Here is a 19,738-nt window from a genome sequence, read left to right as displayed (position 1 = left end):
ATTCTCATTTCACTGTTTTGATGTTTTATTTTTTATCATCTTAGTGGATACAGATCTGGGGTGAAACGGTCAGCCAGCTATCTCCAAGTGCCCCCAGAGTCGAGGAGCAGGTCGGATGTGGGTGGAGAACTGGCATGTGCTTGTCTTCTCTTCAGTGAGGAGTTGTGAGGTCTGACTCACCGAGGACATTTCACCCCGCTGTGCGACCGCTAGTCTGGGTTCCAGTGCCCGAATGTTACTGCTGAGTACATTGCAACTCGATACTGGCTGTTTGAGCAGCTTACAGCTCGTAATTTAATTTAAAATTAAATCTCGAGCACTTGAGGACGCTACACTGCAGGTAAAAATTAAAGTGGTTGCAATAAAACTGTAAATCGCTGGAAGTGTATGTATGTGATTATTTGGGAAAATATCTGAGGAGGATAGTTCTGGTGCTCTTTGGAAGTCTGTCCAAAATCTACTTTAGCAGTTTTACATTGTCAGCATCAAAACGACTCGCTAAGCAGAAAACGGCCACCAAGCCATCCCTAAAAGTACGAGGACTGCTCAACAAGCAGGAAATGAAATGACAGATCGACTGGACTGATATGCACAACTGCTTTCCATCCAGCACCAAAGTCCTCACTGTGTGTTGCAGACGCAGGTTTTTGAAAGTTGTCAGAGCCTTATCAGAAAATAAAGTTTTCTGTAGATTATAGAGCCCCCTCCCAAAATAATAATGAATAATAGAAGGTTTGCTCGCTGCAGCCTTGTTTAAGCTCATCCATTAAAATCCACTTGGCACAGTATCCATTTCTTTAGTGTTTCTGATAAACTACAGAAGCCGAGCATAACGAGAATCTGCGTTAAGCCTGTATAAAGGCGTCAATATACTTTGGTGCACTCATCACTCTCTAGTGACCTACATATCTCCCTCACACACTCACTCTCTCTCCTCTCTCTCTCTCTCTCTCTCTCTTTCTCTCTCTCGCTCTATCTCTCTCTCTCGGATTTTAAATCAAACCATCTGCTTTATTCCTACAGCAATCTGAACCGATTGCCATTTAGATTAGTGATGGAGGGTGGGGGGGAGAATGAGGACCCAGGGCAGTGGGGGGTGAAAAAATGTCAAACTGTTCCGATGCCCGGGCGGAACCCCTGTGCTTTATCCATTCCATGGCCTTCCGAGTCGAGAGCCCAGAGCACTAAACTGCGCTACCCCTGAGCCGATCTCCCAGCCTGGCATCTAATACTCCCAGCATTCGCCCTCACTGCCTCCCTTCCGGCTTTGCCAGTCCCCGAAGTCTCGCCAGTAGCCCACACTTGCCTTTCCAACTGCAGCTACCAATTCATGCTGCCCTCCACTCTCTCTCTCTCCCATTCCTCTCAACTCGAGCCACTTTCCCGTAATGCCTTTCTCCTTCACTATCTCTAAGACTTTAAGACGGGGTTCGCCCAGTCCTGGCCTGTGGGTCCCAGGCATCTTCTGGATCTTGAATCCAGCCAAACCCCTTGTCAATGAATACAACCCTCTATTGAACTTATAAGCGGCCTTAATTCAAATTTCCATCTCTTAAAGGTGATTCACTTTGCTTCCTTTTTTATATAAAGTTACGTGACACATCCACTGGTTTCAGAGGTGAAAACTATTAAAATGGTCTAACTGTCGGTTCACTAATTGAATTAAGGCACAGATAATGGAAAACCAGGATGGGCCAAGCAGTAGGTTTGCTCCAACCACTGAGCTATAGATAGTCTCTGTCATGGGCATCCATCCAGTCTAAAAACTGGCCACACTTGCAGCTAGATTAACACATCCCCCCGCCCCCCCCACCCCCACCGTTTTCCACAATTGCATGACGACGGCTGGGCTTCACTTTCTCCTGGCTCAGCAATCGTGAAGGATAGGCTACCGGCGACTCAGCATTTCCCCCCCCCCGGGATATCCACGGATCTCTCTGGCTGAATGGCGCCCTTTGTGCGTACAAGAATCCCGGGACAATAGAGCGAGGTCCGGGGCGCTTCAGAGTCCGATGGCACCAGAGCCCAGCCGGTGAGCTGATGGGCACGTTTTTAAAGCGGTTGCCGAGCTCCACCTAACTCTGATGTACTCTAACTCTCATGCTGATGTATGTCCCCAACCCTCTGCCTTTTTCTTCATTACCCCCACCCCCACACCCCCCCAGTGTGATACATGTATACAATCTCTCTGGGTCACAGCAGGCCATGTCATTTTTTGGAATATAGCCTGTCTGGCATCAGAAAACCCAGGGATTGATGGGTATAGAGACTGAACTCTCTCTCTCTCTCTCTCTCTCTCTCTGTCTCTCGTTCTCTCTTTCATTCAGTTCAATTCAGTGTGCTTTATTGGCATACCATATATAATGTATTGCCAAAGCATGTACAAAAGGAGATGCAAATGATAAAAAGAAACGAATATGAATGCAGTACATTTATACAAGTATATATAATGCATTTTAATACATGAACACAACCATAGAAAAAGAGTAATGAAAAATGATTGTATTATAGAGATATCCTCTCTCCAGCTGTGCCCCAAATGGAAGGAGCTCATTGGGACCCCCTCAATATGTGGTAGGGCTGCTAGGGGTCTGTGTGTCCCCCACACAGCAGGATGGTCAACTTAACATTTGTCTGAAGTGTGGGAGGGACCTAGTGATTTGCTCAAAGTACTTTTCCCTTGTTATGGAGTATTTTGTGCCATGCAGGAGAGAGTGCATCTCTGGTGTCCACCTATCCTGTCTTGTAGTGAACGAGTGGTCCTCTCTGGGCAGCCAAGTCTGCCTGTGTCGGCCTGTGTCTCTATAGCCAGGCTGTGGTCTCTGAGCCTGTACTTGGTCAGGATCTGTCTCTGCTTTGTATCTCTGGTTGTGAAGAGAGACTCTGCCAGGGTGTTTTCTCTGTTTAGGGCCCGATAACAATCCAGTTTGTTTTGGGATTTAGTTTCTTTGTCCCAATGTTCCAGATCAGAATGTTTGGCTTGTTCAGTGTCATTTATAATTCTGTTGACTCTGATTTGTGGCCAGAGAGCAGTGCTAGTCTGAAGCTTGTCAGTACTATTAGGCATATAATTCTCTCTCTTTCTATTCTTAAGAGAGGATGGTGTGAGATAGCAGGCATGGCTCATGTGTAGGTTAGGCATATAAAGGGGTGTTTGTTGTGAACCAATGTATTGTACCTGTTGTGATGATACAGAGGTGTGTTCAATCCTTCATTAAATCAAATACTTTGTCCTGCTGATGGATGGATGGATGGATGGATAGATAGATGCATTACAACGAAACACCTACTCCGAGCACTGAGTCTCGGATTCCATTGCCTGCTAGGGGAAGGGAGATAAATGCCTTCATTAATTGCAACATCTGATCCTTGGTTGAATTAGATGGTGCCAGTAGCCTTTGATGTGCCCGCACTATTGACAGATATGCAGAGCTGCTGTTGCCTAGATAAACGCTTAGATAATTGGTTAAATAGAGCTCCCTTTATCTTAAAAGACCTTCCCCCTTGGATTAATACATACAGCTGCTCTAGCCTGTGCTGTACTTACTCCGAGGGTAGATAATCCCGCTGCCGTTGGCCACACTGTACTTGTTTTGTCGAGATTGTGCCCGCTATCTATCCCCCTTTCGCGTCTAATCCACTCTATGAATGAGCCTTTTCACGGTAGGCGATCTTTTATTCTAACCCTCTCTGCAGCGTTTTGACACCCAGAGAATACAATGTTTAAAACCCAGCAGCGCAAACTGCATAATTAAAACCAAAATAACTTTTTTACCGAAATGTAAGACCCCCCAGTGAAACAATTGGGAACCTCATCTGGGGATTTGAAGGAAAGCGATTAAAATGGCACAATGGTGCGTTGACAACAAGCGTCATATATATAATTTTTTCCCTTTTTTGCTCTGTGCTCTTTTCACTCTTCACTGTTGTGCGAGGCGGAATGCATTGTCCCAAATGGCAGTTTTTTTTTTGTTTTTTTTTGTGGTCGTGAAAATGCTGAAAGATGAGTCTTTTGATTAGTTTTGAAGATGTCTGTTGGAAAGAAGAAGCAGAAGGAAAAATAAAAGTGCTGTTTTTACAGTACAGTGTGGTTAGCCAAGACAAAGCAGTCCTATCTATTTGAGAGAGAATTACACTGATCCTGCCAAGTCTCTCAAACGGCATTAACTTTTTAGATGTTATTACTATTATTTTATATAATAATAAAGGAAAGGTTCCCAGCTTTGGCAAAGGTTATAATTTGTTCCGAATCATTTCTGTACTTTTAAATCATTTTTGAACTTGTTCCTTCAGTTTTTTTATTACAGTTTATTTATGTAATAGACTTTCTGAGGCTGTGGTCCCTCAGGGTGGGGTGAGGGGGCAGTGAAGGTCTAGACCAACAACGGAGGAAGGTATTTGGTGGAAAAATGTAGCACGGCTCGTTTCTTTTCAGTAACAAGGCTAAAACAAGCTAATCATTCCTGCAGAAGATTTTTCTGACAAGTGTAAGAAGAATGGAAATACTGATTGTAAGATCAAGCTGTTGTTTTCATGTTAACATTGATTAAAAGTGAAATAGGTCTATACTTAAACCTATATAATTGTCCAGTGTATCAGGGAGTGTATTATTATTTATTTTTTGGTTCCTAGGGAAACCTGGTCAAAACTACATTACTGCGATTAGGCTGCTTGTCATTTAAGAACATCAGAGAGAACTTGAGTTTGATTTCCTGCTGATTTACAGGCCCAGTGCTGTGCTAATGCAGGACCGAGATTATTGGTACCCTCTCCACAGAAGACCACGGGGCAAATCTTAATCCAATTAGGTGAGCAGGCCCCTATCAGGTTGCTTGGCAGAGCCCAAAAAGAGTTTGTAGCTTTTGGCCCTTTTACTGGAATGAACATGTATAAATGTAAAATTATTTGGAAGCCACTTCTTCCTGAGATCTCCTACAATGTCAAGAGAATGAGGCTCTCGAGCCAAGAATCTGGGATATTTCTGAACAATTAAAACCGCACTCACATGAGATTTGACATTCTGTGTGTATCCGCATGCCTTTTCATTCTGACCCCATCGCCTTTCACAAAGAATGTCTCCCCATAGATATTCCTATACACGTGATTATATTTGCGAACATCCTCCCCCCCCCCCACACAAGATGTTATCCATTCATTTTTCATTGTTGAAGGTTGTTTGCCAACTTTTTTTTTTTTTTTTTTTAATTATGAATGAGATCCCTCTAACTATCGAAGACCATGTGCTCATGAACGTCTTTCTCACGTGGCTCATTTCACTATGTGCGGAAAGAGAAGAGAAGAGAAGAGAAGAGAAGAAAGGAAAAACTTGTCTCCTGGGGTGAAGGAAGAGAGGCGGCGGTTGGAAACGGGGGGTGGGGGGGAGAGCGCGAGCACGAGAGAGGGAAGCAGATCGAAGGGTGGAGGAGAAAGTGAGGATCCATACTAAATGTTCTAATAGGACATTTCTTGAGCCCCCGGAGAAGTGAAACTTGTACAAAAGTCTGTGTACAATGAGTCTGCAGTATTATGTTAGTCATTTTAATATCATGAACCAGCAGGCGTGGGTTTCCATTTGCTGCCCCTTAGACTGTCCTGCGCTGGATGACAAGGCCTCTGATTAGGACACAACTTCTATGTTTCCCTTCAGCAGCATAACTCAGATCACACAGATAATTTGACTTGATCTATCTACTGAAGGCAGTCCATTTATGTTTTAAGGAGATCAAGGAAGGAAACTTTTATTTTTTTAACTCGTTTTTAATGACTGTTAGATGAATTGGGGGCTTTCCTCTGGAAGACGAAGCCCTGCTTTAAAAAAACAGGACTGGCACAACCATTAAGAGCAGTCTGAAAGTATTTGCCTGCCCTTAACAGGGACTCCTGCTTCCCAGTTTATTATTCTTTCCTACTGACCCATTTGCAGCCTGTTTTAATGTGCTCCTGCACTAGAAGGAGTTAAAGAGGAGGAATGAAGAAATTAGAGCGCGATGTGGCTTCGACGGACTCGTGGCCTTTGTGTGTGGCTTTTCCTATCTCGAACGGGCTTCTGTTTATGCCTTTCCTTGTTTTAATATAGATGGTGCTTTGCATTGACCCGTATAGAGCCCGGCTTTAGGCAGAGATAGGCCAAGAGAAAACAGCCAGGGCATTGGGTGTAGTTGTGGGGGGGTGGGGGGGAGTTGGAGGATTAGTGGAATTCTAATTCCGATGGCGAATCCAGCTGCTGTTTTTTCCTCTGCCCGAGCAGGAAGTGTCTCCATAGCGACCTGCAGGAAGTGAGCCGGCTAGCCAGTCACAGCTGGGTTTCCATGGCGACTGGGCTCGGCTCCTGCTCGTGAGTGAACCATTGCGGAAGGGAAGAGGAGAGAGAGAGGGAGGGAGGGAGGGAGAGGGAGAGAGAGAGAAATGTTATCTTGTCAAGTTCTCTTAATTTCACTCTGCGTTTTAAAAAACAAAGGGGAAAGGCAGTGAACTATTGAAGTATTGGGCATAGCGCTGCAGTAATGGCAATAGTTGTGCACTGCCTTATTGTTGATTATTTATTTTGAACAAGATGGCCTTAATAGACAGTTTTAAATATAGATGTTTCTAAGATGGGTTAAATGCACCAATTGTAGGGAACAGTGTCCAGTTTTTTCATAAAGTTGTAAAATTAACACTTTAGGAATTGGGTGATCATGATTGTGATTATGGGTTGTAACGGTGACATCTAATGACTGTAGCCTAAAATGAACGACTTAAATGTGGCTGCAAGTATGACCTGCATTTGGCCAAGGCGCCCTTTTATATTCGGTCTGTTAAACCTTTAATCTAGAGATTAAAGATTTAAAGGGGTAGAAATGAAAATTAATAATACAAATTCAGAAATAGTATGCCACTGTATGTGGGGGTGGGGGGGAACAAGGGTAAAAGCTTTTCATCTTCTTAGTTTGTAGGGAGCAACCTTCTCGCTGAAAGTAACATAATGTAGAGTAATTTTGCCAAGCTGAGTCATGCTCCTGGAGAGGAAAAAATACTTGGATGGAAGGACAGACAGATTTAGGTAATGTCTGTCTATACTAGATAAGAAGTATAACCGCAATAACTGCTAAAAATAAAATTCCAGTCCTTATCAACTAAGAAATCCTCAACAGGACAGTCTCCAATTGCTTGGGGACTCTACTGAAGACAGGAAATTAAAATCCAAGGTAGTTTTCACCATCTCCACCCCCCACACACACAACAGTCCCCCCCCAAACACAAACACCCTTGTTTATTCGAGGCATGTTCTGCGACTCTGCTATCCACTGTTGATCATTGCCTGATGTGTCCAGTGATCTGGGTGTAGAGCCAGGGCCTGTGTACCGGAGCTGGTAGCACACGGGGGGTTGCTGTGCAGTGGCCTGTGAGAAAGGCACGACTGGCAGTGAACCCACTCTGAACGGAAGCCCTACGGGGCACCTATGTGCGGGTGGCACGGAGTATTGATGGAGTAACAACAGTGAAGGCCTACAAGGCGTCCCACTTGTAGTTGTTGCATCCATTTCAGGTTTTTCAAGGACTGCACTGAGGGAACTGAATTGAATATGGCTTAAACTTTCAAGGCATGAGATTTCACCAAATCATGTAATGGTCTGAAGCATCCTTCACCCGATTGCTTTCACAAGCATGGTGGGGTGCGCAACCTGACATGGCTCAAAACTACTATGCCGTGGAAGTCTGGTTTCTATAGCTAAATTGAAATGTATGAGATGTACTGGAAAAGGAAAAAGATTGTAGTATTCCACCCCCTTCTCCAGAATTTTGGGGGGTTTATTCTAGATCGTGTTGCCTTTTGTGATGTATTCTGTGCCAGCCCCCCTCCGGTCATAAAATATTCCATTATTGGCAAACTGTCCGCATTTTTTCAAGGGCTTGTGTAATATTCCCAAGAGCCCCTAGAATAATTACCTTTATTAAGTGAGCTTTTATGGCCTGCCCTTCTCTGTTACCAGCAGTGGTCCCCTGACACTACACTGCGGCACAGCTAGCCTGAAAAAAATAAAAATAAACAAATAAATCAGGACCGAACATCTGCCAGGGATCCTAATAAAAAATAAATCCATTGGGTTGTTGTGATGATTAACAATTTTGTGACAAGAATATACTGAGGCTGTACGATTAATTTTATTGTTTGTGGTCAGCGGTGGTATTATTTAGAAATTAGGAATGCCATTGTGTTGCGTGTTTTCCTGTTTTTTTTTGTTTTTTGTTTTTTTCTTCTGCATTTTCTACCCCTAAAAGACAGACATTTTCAAGGAGGGGCACAATTGGAAGTGACTAAAGATGGATTTTGTAGCCGCTGTAAAATTGAGCAATGTAGAACTTTAATGAAGAGTGGGATGACCAGAGTTTGAATAGCTGCCACACAGAAGGTGTCCATTTGTGTGCATGATGTTTAGAATAACTTATTAAAGGACATAGAGTACTCAAAAGTGACTGTTTTGACCCATATAGAAATTTTCAAGGCTAATCAGTCTTTTCTTGTTACCAGTCTACAATTTTTCAATATCTCAGCCATGGAATGCTGTATGATTTTCAGATTTGATCTATGCCTCCACAGCTTCATCCCACAGTTGTGTTGAATGCTCCTTGGTCTTCATGATAGTATCTTTGCTTTGAATGCATGTGTTCAATGGTGCATTTATTCTGTGCATTTAAGTTGTGTGAACCACTTCCATTAAACTTATTCTGTGATTTTGTTGCACCTGAGCTTATTTAGGAGTGTCATAGCAAAGGGGGCAAATACTTATGCAATGCATACTTTTCAAGTTTCAATTTTTTATATGTTTTTCACGCTCCCTCAATTTTTACCCCCACAATGAATGTGTGCAGTAGGTTGGGTAAATAAAAGGAAAACAAATAAGCTTTTTAAATGCATTATATATATATATATATATATATATATAAGGGGGGTGAATACTGCCTATAGCCACTGTATCCAGACACTGCATCCTCAGCAGACAAGCACTAAATTCAATAAGCAACTTGCTTGAATTTGAACGATCAGTAATTGAGACCAATTGACGAGGGAACGCAGGACTGTCAGCACACAAGCAATGTTCCCTTTGCTTTGATAAATGAATAGTGCACACTGCACACAGGCAGTGCTGCCACCCTCCTTCCCCCCTCCCTCTCTATTCCTATCCTCCTTGTTTTTAAGTGAATTTGTCTAGTCAGAAGATCTGATCGCACTTCAAATGCTCGGCCTGTTTTTGATGCTTGTTTTTCTCTCCAACCTGAAGCAGGAAAATGACAGGGCTGCTGCCAGTTATCCCAGATCCCTTTCATTTCTCAGCCTTGGCAACCCCTTCACTTATCCCTTACCCACATGCCTCACCCCTCTCCACACCTGCTTTGTCACAACTGACCTCATCCGTAACCATGCGTAATCCAAGTCCACAAGCTTGGATTTGTCTGAAATGTGCCATTAAAACCAGTGTCCTAAATCAGAGAATTTCCCATCTGGTGGAGAAAAAGAAACTCATGGTTCCTTTTAAAGCACCCATAAATTGATCATCCAGAGTTTACTTGAACTCAAAGCCTTTTTCGATCATGGTGTTGATTTGGTTGTAGTTTCATGTTGTTAGCATCCTTAACCCAATCCAAGGCCAGTATCATCAGGTGTAATGTTAGGCATGTGCTGGTCTAAGAGCAAGCATTCTGTTCTATCACATTGCTGGATTAAGGGCTAGTCAACTCGTTATGGCTTGGGTCAATATTTGCTAGAAATAAGCACCCGGTTGTACCAAAGACTCAGTCACAGTGGATCCAAAGCATGACCCCAGTAGAACACCAAAATGCTCACTTCGGAGCTGTAGCCCTCTACACTGGGCCAGTAGGTGTTATTTTACTGCATTATTGATCATTCGAGGTTTGGAAGACGATTCTCGAGGTGGTTACCCTGTTACCAAAAACTCCTTGTGCAAAACAAGCCGGAAAGCCTTTCATTCATTCTTGTGCTTGTCAGGCTTCTTGCATTTAAGCTCATTTCCACAGCCTGGCATTGATTTCCAGTACTTTCAACAAAAGTGCCATTTAGTCAACAGATTGCATGGCTGAATGAGAGAGCAGGAGGGGTCTGATGGAAGTAGATGGAGGAAGAGAGAAGGGTGCTGATTTTTACTTATAATGGCAGGGTTGATTGCAAACCGGAGTGCTTTTTGTTTTTTTTAAAGCTGGGTGAGTCATGTCAGTGCAGCTGTTGTCATTCAGAAGATCACCTTAACCATTACGGATGCTGGCAATTTGGAGAACCAGCGATGGGGAGGATAAAAAGTGGTCATAAAATAGTTTGGGGGAGGGGGGGGAAGTGCAGCATGAATCTAAAACTCTGATCACGATCATGTTGGCAAACCTGTTTCAGAATGGAGGTTAGGGGGAAAAGGCAAGTCCCATGTCTGCACAGTGAGCTCCATTCATTCAGCTAAGCCAAAGGAACAGTGCTTGCGTGCTGTTTTCTGGCACTGTCATCCAAGTTACATTGCTGCCCCCTTTCACCTCCCAGCACGTCATTTATTGAGCTTAATGCTCGTCTGCTGATGCTGTCTGGATTTACATGGAATTGGAAGATAACTGTGCTTTACATGGCTGGATAATATTGTCACCATGCTGCTTGGGGAGTGGGGTGGTAGGGGAGCAATTTTCAGGTTTAAATCAAAGCCTTTTGCTGATGTCATCTCTGTGTAGAAGATTATCAGATGAGGCCGACTTTTAGTGTTGTGTCGCCCAGATTGGAGACGTGTTAAAACTGTTTAGAAACCGGCATGTAAAATTAAATAATTGAAACCATAACATAAACAAACCTGTGTGATAGCACTTTGTCAATTGCCAACGCATGGTTTTAAAATCTATCTGATGATGCTCTATGTAATACATTTGTCAACACAAATAAGGTTGCAAATATAGTATGTATAGAAAAGGGTAATTTGACCTGATGGTTTTTGAAAGTTTGCATGCATTATTATGATGATGGTTATTATTTGTGGAAGTAGTACTAATAGTAGTATTATGATTATTTCAGTTTGGAATCCCAATTGTCTACATGCTAGACTAGGAAACCCATCCCAACCAGAATGCTAAATAATGTCTTCTTTTAATGAAGTCCATGTATGTGTTTTCCAGCCTATATGATAATTCTCTTGTACAGAGAGAGAGAGAAAGAGAGACAGAGCACAGTGGGAAAGGTTTTTTTTTTTTCCTTAAACTCCCTGTCAGAGAGATTCTTTCGCTCTAATCACCGTTCCTGCATTGCCATGGTTACCGATAACGGCGGCATTTCGGCTTTTGCCCGGCATTGACATTCGGCGCTGGGAAAGAGGAAATTTAACCCTTTCCCTGATGCCGCTTGTGTGGCGGCAGGGCAGCAGCCTCCGTTTCTCCAGACGTAAAGGCACAGTGGCTAGGAGCAAAGTGGGGCTTGAGCATTTCTTTTCAGTAATACCTTGCCTGTAGGACTATGTTTCAGAATGATAACACATACCAATCTTGGCTTCAACAAAGGAGAAACATTTAAGCTACCTGCTTTGATGTTTCAAAGACCTTTGTCAAAGATACAAAAGGCAGCCGTTCGTAATGTGTTGTTAAAGGTCTAGGTCCACCCTTGACCTTGAAGCTGCCTGCAGTCCTTTTGATAAATGGGTAGAGTGCTGTGCCGTTCTTCCCAGCAGTGGCAGTTTGCGAACGCAGCGAAAGACACTCCTCTCAGAGGCCTCCTAATTTGCCATTCCAGATCATTGAGGAGAGGGCTCTGAATTTGGAGCGGAGGGCAGTGCCGAGACAGGTTTTCACAAATATTCGCCTAGAACCGCGGGACTGTGCTTTGTGGCTTGGCGCCTTATTGTGTTAATATACTGTCTGCACAAATTCAGTCTGAGAGGACGCAGTGTGTTCGAAAACACCGTAACGGCTGGTCAGGGTGCCTTTTCACAAAAGGCAACCTCTGTGTGGTGCATCTTTGGTAGTGTGTTATTAAGTGGGGCACATTTTTTGCAAAGTCTGTTGCAAGCAGCGTATAGAACTTTTGAACTTCTTCCAGCCATTTCCAGGAAGATCCCAGTGAATTAGCATCAATACTAACCACAGCTCTGTCTCACACTCTTTTTCCCTCCGTCTCTTTCGGTCTCTGTGAGCAGTTGAAAAACAAAACAGTTTTAAGTGAAATTCCCAGGCCTGTCCATGTGTTTTCAGACTGGAGATCGAAAATTAAGACTCCAGCCACAATTCTCCCCATGCCGTCAAATTCAGTATCAACCTCCTCCTCCCTCCCACCCCTCTTTCCCTAATATTTTCCAATTCTTGAACTCCTCGAAATTCCTTCTGCTCACATCTCAAACTTAGTGGTATCCCTTGATACCTTGCAGGATTTACTGAGGCCCAGCATCCTCCGTACCTCCCTATCCATCACTCTTCACGGTCGTGTAGCTCCGACTCACGAGTTCACGGCCCGCAGGTAAATGGAAAGGATCTTTCTCCCCTTCCTTCGTCTAAAAATAGGAGATGTTTCCGCTTGAGGAGGCTTGTGCCAAAAGTTTTTGCTACTTGCGGTTCTAAAGTGTCTGGAGACCTTGTTTCCTAGTTCGGAGCATCATATGAATACATAATGAGCAGTTGCCGTGATTCATCGTCCTGGGAGAGGGAAGATCATGGATTATACATAAGTGGAACCCCCTAGCAAGGGCCGTCAGCCTGGAACACCTGTCAAATCCTCCCTGTACACAACTCCCCTGTTGGAAATTTATTTTTATTTTCTCTCGCGTCTGAAAGTTTAAAATTTTAGAGCGTTGAAAAACTCAGACCAGGCGAGGCCAAAGGTTTATTCCTCGGCTTCATGTTGTTGAAGGGGTTAAAGGCAATGTAACGCATTAACCACCACCACCGTCACCACCGCCTCATCCAACAACTCACAATCACTTTTCATTTTCTCCACAATTATTTTTTCTTACACTCAATGCCTTCCCCCCCCCCAGCTCTCCTCTGTTGCCAGGCAACCGTCTCTCGGCTGAAAAGGGAAAGGCACTGGTTTCCATGGCGATGTCAGCTGTGTGTTCAGAGAGAAAGGGGGGGGTGTGGTGGTGGTTGGGGGGGTGAGTTTTGTTTTGGGGGAGGGGGGCATTCTTTAGTTCCGTGGTTGAGAGATACCCCCCCCCAATAAAACTCTCTCAATAGGGCCTGAAAGCGGACTCACAGTACAATAATTACAGTGCCAATATTAGCAAGGTTAACGAGAATGCAATAAAAACAATGCTGCGGGAGATACCGATTCCCAGGGACCCAGTCAAGTTTTTGATGAGTGCAAAATCGATCTCGGCGTTAAAGGACCGTGGATTATTGCATGCTAAGTGAAACCTTTCTCACCCTCTTCTGCTCACACCAATCACCACGTGCTACATGCCTTACATTTCCAATTTCTGCAGTTCATTTTTTTTCAATCAAAATAAAGGCCATATTTTTAATTAAAAATATTAAAGCTTTCAATGTATCTTTATGTTTTGGTTAAAATGTAACCGTGAAACCCTAGAAGTTTGTTTTTTAAAACCTCAAACAAATTCAACTCATTCCAAGGTCACACAAACTTGTCTTGCACTTGGACTGTGATTTTCGTTGTGGGGCAGGGTTTACATCCGTTCCATCTGCAAAGATATCTGCCCCCCACCCAAACCCCACACACACCTGTGTACCATTTCATGTTCCCACAAAGTCACTGCTCTATTCCAGCACGGCATCATCTTGCATCGGTCCCTAATGAAGCTCTTGTCTCTATAGCCCTGAACCAGCTTTAATTAATCATCGTTACCCGCATTCTGTCGTGCGCAATTACCAAGCAATTTTGCCTGAAACGAACATTTGTTTAGATTCCTCAGTTACTTATTATTTCTCTCTCTCTGATGAGCTTTTTCATTCACCCCACTGCTCCAGTGGCGTGCATCTCAAAGATTTATTTTCTATTTTTAAAGAGCGATTGTCTGTCATCGTCGCTCATCTTCCCATCGCCATCTGACTCTCTTTGTCCCCTTACATCGGTATCAGCCATATCCAACTTCTCTGTCTATACTTGGTTTATCATTCTATATCCAACGGTGTCTGTCTGTCTGACCTTGTCTGTTTTATACACGAATACAAACCTCTTCTCTCCATCTATCCATGAATGTGTCTATTTTCCGCCTGAATATCAAGTATTCTGTATATGTGGGTAAAAAGTGACTGGTTTCCGTCGCTTCTACAGTGTTAGTCCATCTCTTATCTATCTATTCACTGTACCCATCAAAACAGCAGCACTTCCCCACGTCATTTGTTATTCATGAAATAAAGCCCAGCTGTGGCTGAAAAGGCGGCAGACTTTTGAATGGAAAGAATGTAACCGCCTCATAAAATCCATATGCCTCACACCGATGCGCCCGCGAGGCTCTTTAATGGCGCTCCCGCCTGCCCTTTCTCCACGGAGCTGCCAGCCTGGATTCGCTCTCCTCGCACCTGCAGGTCCCAGCCATTCACCTCCCTCTGTGAAAGACCTGGAAAAAGAATGGCGATGCAGTATTCATGACCTATGAGTCATCTCCGTGTCTCGGTCTCTGTCTTTCTCCCTCTGTTTTATTAATGTTTTTGCCATCTCTGAAATGTTTGCTCAATAAAGAAGAGGGGGAGAAAACATATCTGAAAAAGATGGATATCTACTGAATTTGGAAGCTTTTAGTTGAATTTGGTACTTTCTTTTCCAGGGAAGGTGGGGGGCAACATATGGCAACCTCTCCTGTGTTTTTCAAGGAGTCTTTGCCAAGCCACGTGTACAGTACGATTGCAACCAGACTTTGCGCAGGGCATCCAGTTCCATTTTAAATGTGAAATTATTGATCTATCAGTTATTATGAATACATTGATCTTATATAGGAGGGAGAATGGAAATCAAATTAGGCTTTTTCTTAAATAAACATATTCCAAGTGAAACACCTGTGTTAAAATAAAGAAAATATGCACACACTCACACATACACTCTCTCTCACACACTAACACACTCACTTCACACAGAAAGCATCCATTACTTTTTGGACCCATACAATGGCTTGCAATAGAGAGAGAGAAAGACAGTTGGTTTCCAGAGCCATCCATTACAGAACGCCTGTGTGTGGGGTGTTGTGGGGGCTTTACACAAAAGAGAGTTTCGCTGGGACTTGACACTTCAATTTGGGATGGGCCGTCCAGAAAGGAGCTAAGCGGTGGTGATGGAAGGTCGGCGCAAAGGAGATAACTGCGACAAATTTCCTTGCAAAAAGCCCCGGTGTTAACGTTTGGAGTACTTAGCCGGGTTCATTGTTCTGTGTTGTGACAGACAGGCTCTCGTAGCCGGGGCGTTATTATTATATTAGTCACCGCACCAATTCTTTGTTCTGTCTCGCCCTTTTATACTCACTTTTCCTCCAACCATTTTTTTTGGGGGGGGCTGGATTTGATAACAATACTTGAATTTCAAATCATATCCTTCTTTTTTGTCTCCCATTTATTTAATGGAGACCCTAATGAAGACCTCTATTACTATCAATGAATGAATGAAAGAATAAAATAATAAAGTTGTGCCCCAGCCACACAACTGTATAATTTAAGCAGCTATACCACTATTGTGATTGCGAAGGAAATTAGAACAAATTATAATCATAATAGTCATAATAAGCAGACAGAAATGGGGATAAAGGGCAATAAATCCATTCACTTCATGCCAGAGAGCCAGCGTAGTGTATGTTGATTAGTGGATCAATTCACAGAGGCATCAGTCCTCACAACGAAGACAGTGTTGGCTCTTCAGGAGACTTTAATTGGGTGTGAAGACACTATGACACTGAAGAGCAAATTGCAAAAATCAATTAGTCGGACATCCCTCAGGATCGATCTGCTTTGATAATACAAACAAATGTAAATGTAAAAATAAGTGATGGGTAGAACGATTCAATATAGATTTAAATGGCAGAAAATTCCTACAAAATATAAGCGCGCAGAGAATAGCAGGTTCTTTCTCGGTTTTGGTTTCCCAAATGGATTGAAACCGTGTATACAGTGTTCTCGAATGTACCATAAACACACATGCATACATATTGTTATGTAGCCTGTAGCTGCTGAAGCAGAACGTTGCTGTTTCCAGATTCTTGGAAAGCAGCGTGTGTGCATGTATGTATGTGTGGGCGGGTGGCTGTGTGTTCGCAGGCCTCTGTAGACTGGCACTGTACTGAGAGAGAAGCCATTGGTTCTTGTGCTGCTTCCATATACCAGCTGTGCTGCAAAAGCCTTCTAGAATGTTCTCTTCACACCTACTGAGAATTAATTGGTGCAGGGAAGCAGGCTTTAATTACATATATTAAACAGCAAACGAAGAGAAGAACCACCGTATCCCTTGCATTAACCGTTCCTTAATGGCACTAATAGAAGGTTTTGTTGTTCTAGTTTCTCGGGTATGAGCAGTAATTTATATAATTTGTAATTTCCTTTTAAAAGTTTGTTCTTTTTTTATGGGTTAATGGGGTGTGTCGGGGAGTCCTATTGCAAAGAGCTTCGTTGCATTTACTGTTTCAGGGCACTAGCTGTACTGATGAAGCAGAAAATGTTTTAAATGTCATGTTACACTTCTGTCTCTCTCGATGAGAAGTTATTCAAGGTAAGCAGCGAGGACAATACCCAGCCGGCAGTGTTGGCTCGTGCAAACACAGAGATGGCTGAAACTTGTGGTGCACTTGGGAGCATTATTTCCATCCTTGCATTTCTCGTTTCTTGTCCAAGGTCTCCTCTGCTACCTCCTGTTTTTTATTAGACCCCTCCCTTAGTGGTAAAAGCAATCTCGGTGCACTTTCAGATGACTCAGGTTTTGGTTTAAAATGCATCAGTAATGTTATGTAGTGCGCTCAAATTCAAGTAATCACCCAGTTAAAAAGATGCATTAGATTGCATTAGACTACTATTCTATCTAAGTATAAGACAGCCCTCATGCTTTAGGCCTACTGCACTTTTCTGAATTACTGTCACTCCCTCTGACTGCACTCTGAGCTTGTTATGCAAGTCGTGTTTTTTATTGTAATTTACAATCATTGTGAATTTCATAATTACTTATTGCACGGTAATTGATAATAATTGTAAAAGTTAATAAATTGGTCTAATGCGTGTTTAATAACATTTTGGAATTGTTAATGCTCCTTACATGACGTAAACTGTGGTATCATTATTAATTTATTTACTGGCAGACACCCTTATTAAGGAGCAACCTACAGGTTACAAGAGCGATATAAAAGTGCAGTAATACAGCACAAAATTTCAAATCAAGCAATTCAAATTTAAAATTACAGAAGTGCATAGGTAAAATGTACAGTTAATATAAAGTCATACATCCAAGTTCTAATAGGTAAAAAGTGCATATCAGTACAGTGAGTTCTGTTTGTTATATATTTCTGTATCTATAAATGTATCGGGTCGATGCATTATAGACTAATTTGATTTGAATTCCATCAAATGATAAATACATTACTGTTTGATAGGGGTGGTGTGCAGAACTAAAATGTTAAAGTGATTAAGTACCCCCCCTTTGGAAAATTCAAAATGGAAAGGGATTTTGTCAGTATGCTGTATTAGGCCCCGCTTGAGGTGTCACAGTTGCACCAGATTTACAGTTCAGTCACGGCAGGAGACGCAGTCCGACCAGAGCAGCCGGGCTGTGCCCAGTGCCCAGCACACAGCGGGCAGACAGCGAGAGAGGAGCAGCCTGGGAGAACTGGGAGAGGGAGCGAACAAAAGAGCGCTTGTGCATTGTGAGAGTGAAGGACAGCCGGGGAAGGGGGAGAAACCCCGTGTCAGAGGCATACAGAAAAGCAAAAATAACAGCATTTATAAATGCTTACAAACGCTGTGTTTAACTGTCAAGTGGGGCTGGGCTCACCATACTGGATCGTTGTTTCAGTGCTTATTTCATGACCTTTGTTCCATTTGGTTTTGAAAATTGTTAAACACACACACAAACACACTCGGATTGGTTGGTTATCATGCTGTTCATGTTTTCCACATCCCTTATTGAGCTGATTGTAAACCAGCAGGAAAAAAAAATTGTTATTACGAATGAAGGCCATCCTTGCGGAATTAAACGGGCATATTTTGTTCCGTTCTGTACAGGGATTCAGTGAATACAAAGCCTCTTCTGAATAGGGGAGATATCGTAGTTGTTTATTTGGAAAGACTGACCTCTACTGGTAGATTCAGAGTCCTGCAAACTCTCCCACTCAACTTGGACGTTTACAACCTGGATTTAAAGGGAAAACGAGGGTGTGTGTGGGTGTATAACTCATAAAAGGACCCGATCACCTATTATTGCTGGAAACTGCTTAAATAGTTTGCAGATCAGTTTCAGTACACCTGCAGCACAGCATTTATCATTTGTTCTCTCTCTCCCTCTCTCTCTCTCTCTCTCTCTCTCTCTCTCTCTCTCCCTCTCTCTCTCTCTCTGTCTCCCTCTGCTGGTCAGACCATGTCAGAGTACAGCTCTCTGCTCAGCGACCTGTCTGAGAACATCACCAAGGAGGACCTGAAACAGCTGAAGTGTGCCTGCAAGGAGGACATCCCCGAGGACCACAGCAGCCAGATCACCTCCTCCAAAGAGTGGTTCAACTACCTGGAGAAAAATGACAAACTGGCGCAAGGTGCGGGAGAATACATTAGTTACCTACTTGAGGTTCTCCGAAAGCAAAACCATTCGGAGGAGTGTGGATTTTCTCTTCAGTTTATGTCATAATGTTCCGAAAGCATTCCCTTAATGTTACATACAGTTAATTTCCACTTTATAATGGGTGGGGTAGCAATTCTAAGGGGTTATTTTTTCTTCCTCTCCCGTGTTGATAGATTTCAAATGATCGACATGATTTTAAAAGGGAAACTGGGTAGGGGAGAGATATTAATAAAAACAGATGGATAGGTGATTTGAAATGAATTGATCTACATTTTTCCTGCTCTCCCCCCCCAGACAACCTGTCCTACATCGAGCACATCTTTGAGATCTCGCGGCGCCCGGACTTGCTCACCCGCGTGATCGAGTACCGGACCACCGTGCTCAAGATCTCCGAGGACGACGAGATCGACACCAAGCTGACGCGCATCCCCTCCGCCAAGAAATACAAAGGTTCTCCTCTACTCCTCTTCCTCCCAGTATACAAGAAACATGATTTAGTGATTTCTAAATGGTCCAAGATAGGTGTCTATGTAATGGAATCAGTTTAAAAAAATATTTACTCTGCTTTAGAAAAATATATATATATTTGAGACTCAGCTCTGGTTTGACTGTTCCTAGATTACCTTGCATTTTTTTATGGCCAGTGTCATGGTCACTTCCTGTAGTAAAGGGCAGGCCGGGATATCACAAAATTGACAGTGGTTGCATCTGACAATAAAGTTGATATTTTACATACTATCAATCAATTCAATCAATTTTTATTTGTATAGCGCCCTTCGCAGGGTAGCCGCAGAGCGCTTGACAGACTGGAAAACATACAACAAACGTACAGTAAAATAAAATGCATCAATATAATGAAATAAAATATAGACCTGTAAACACTTTACATGATCTAGAATAAAGTGAGTGTACATTTAAGTAAATAAACCATTTAGGCACGGAGGAGAGAAAAACAATAAACTCCTATGGATGGCATGTAGGAGAAAATGAATCTCTGGGGGTCCACAGCTTAGGGCCTAGGCCTAATGGTTG

The 19,738-nt window shown here is 43.0% G+C and overlaps 1 protein-coding gene across 1 annotated transcript in view; it reads left to right on the top strand.

Moving 5' to 3' along the window:
• Nucleotides 1–19,738, top strand: part of pea15 (proliferation and apoptosis adaptor protein 15) — a 40,924-nt gene that overhangs the window by 13,105 nt on the left and 8,081 nt on the right. Inside the window, exons 2-3 of the mRNA XM_066723064.1 lie at nucleotides 18,506–18,680; nucleotides 19,001–19,156. Coding sequence (XP_066579161.1) covers nucleotides 18,509–18,680; nucleotides 19,001–19,156 — 328 coding nt within the window. The 5' untranslated portion in view covers nucleotides 18,506–18,508. The remainder of the gene's footprint in view (nucleotides 1–18,505; nucleotides 18,681–19,000; nucleotides 19,157–19,738) is intronic.

The sequence above is a fragment of the Amia ocellicauda genome, chromosome 14 (genome assembly GCF_036373705.1).
Source record: "Amia ocellicauda isolate fAmiCal2 chromosome 14, fAmiCal2.hap1, whole genome shotgun sequence".
Classification (NCBI taxonomy): Eukaryota; Metazoa; Chordata; class Actinopteri; order Amiiformes; family Amiidae; genus Amia; species Amia ocellicauda.
Note: the sequence above shows the minus strand (reverse complement) of the source record. Positions and strands in the feature narration are given on the sequence as shown.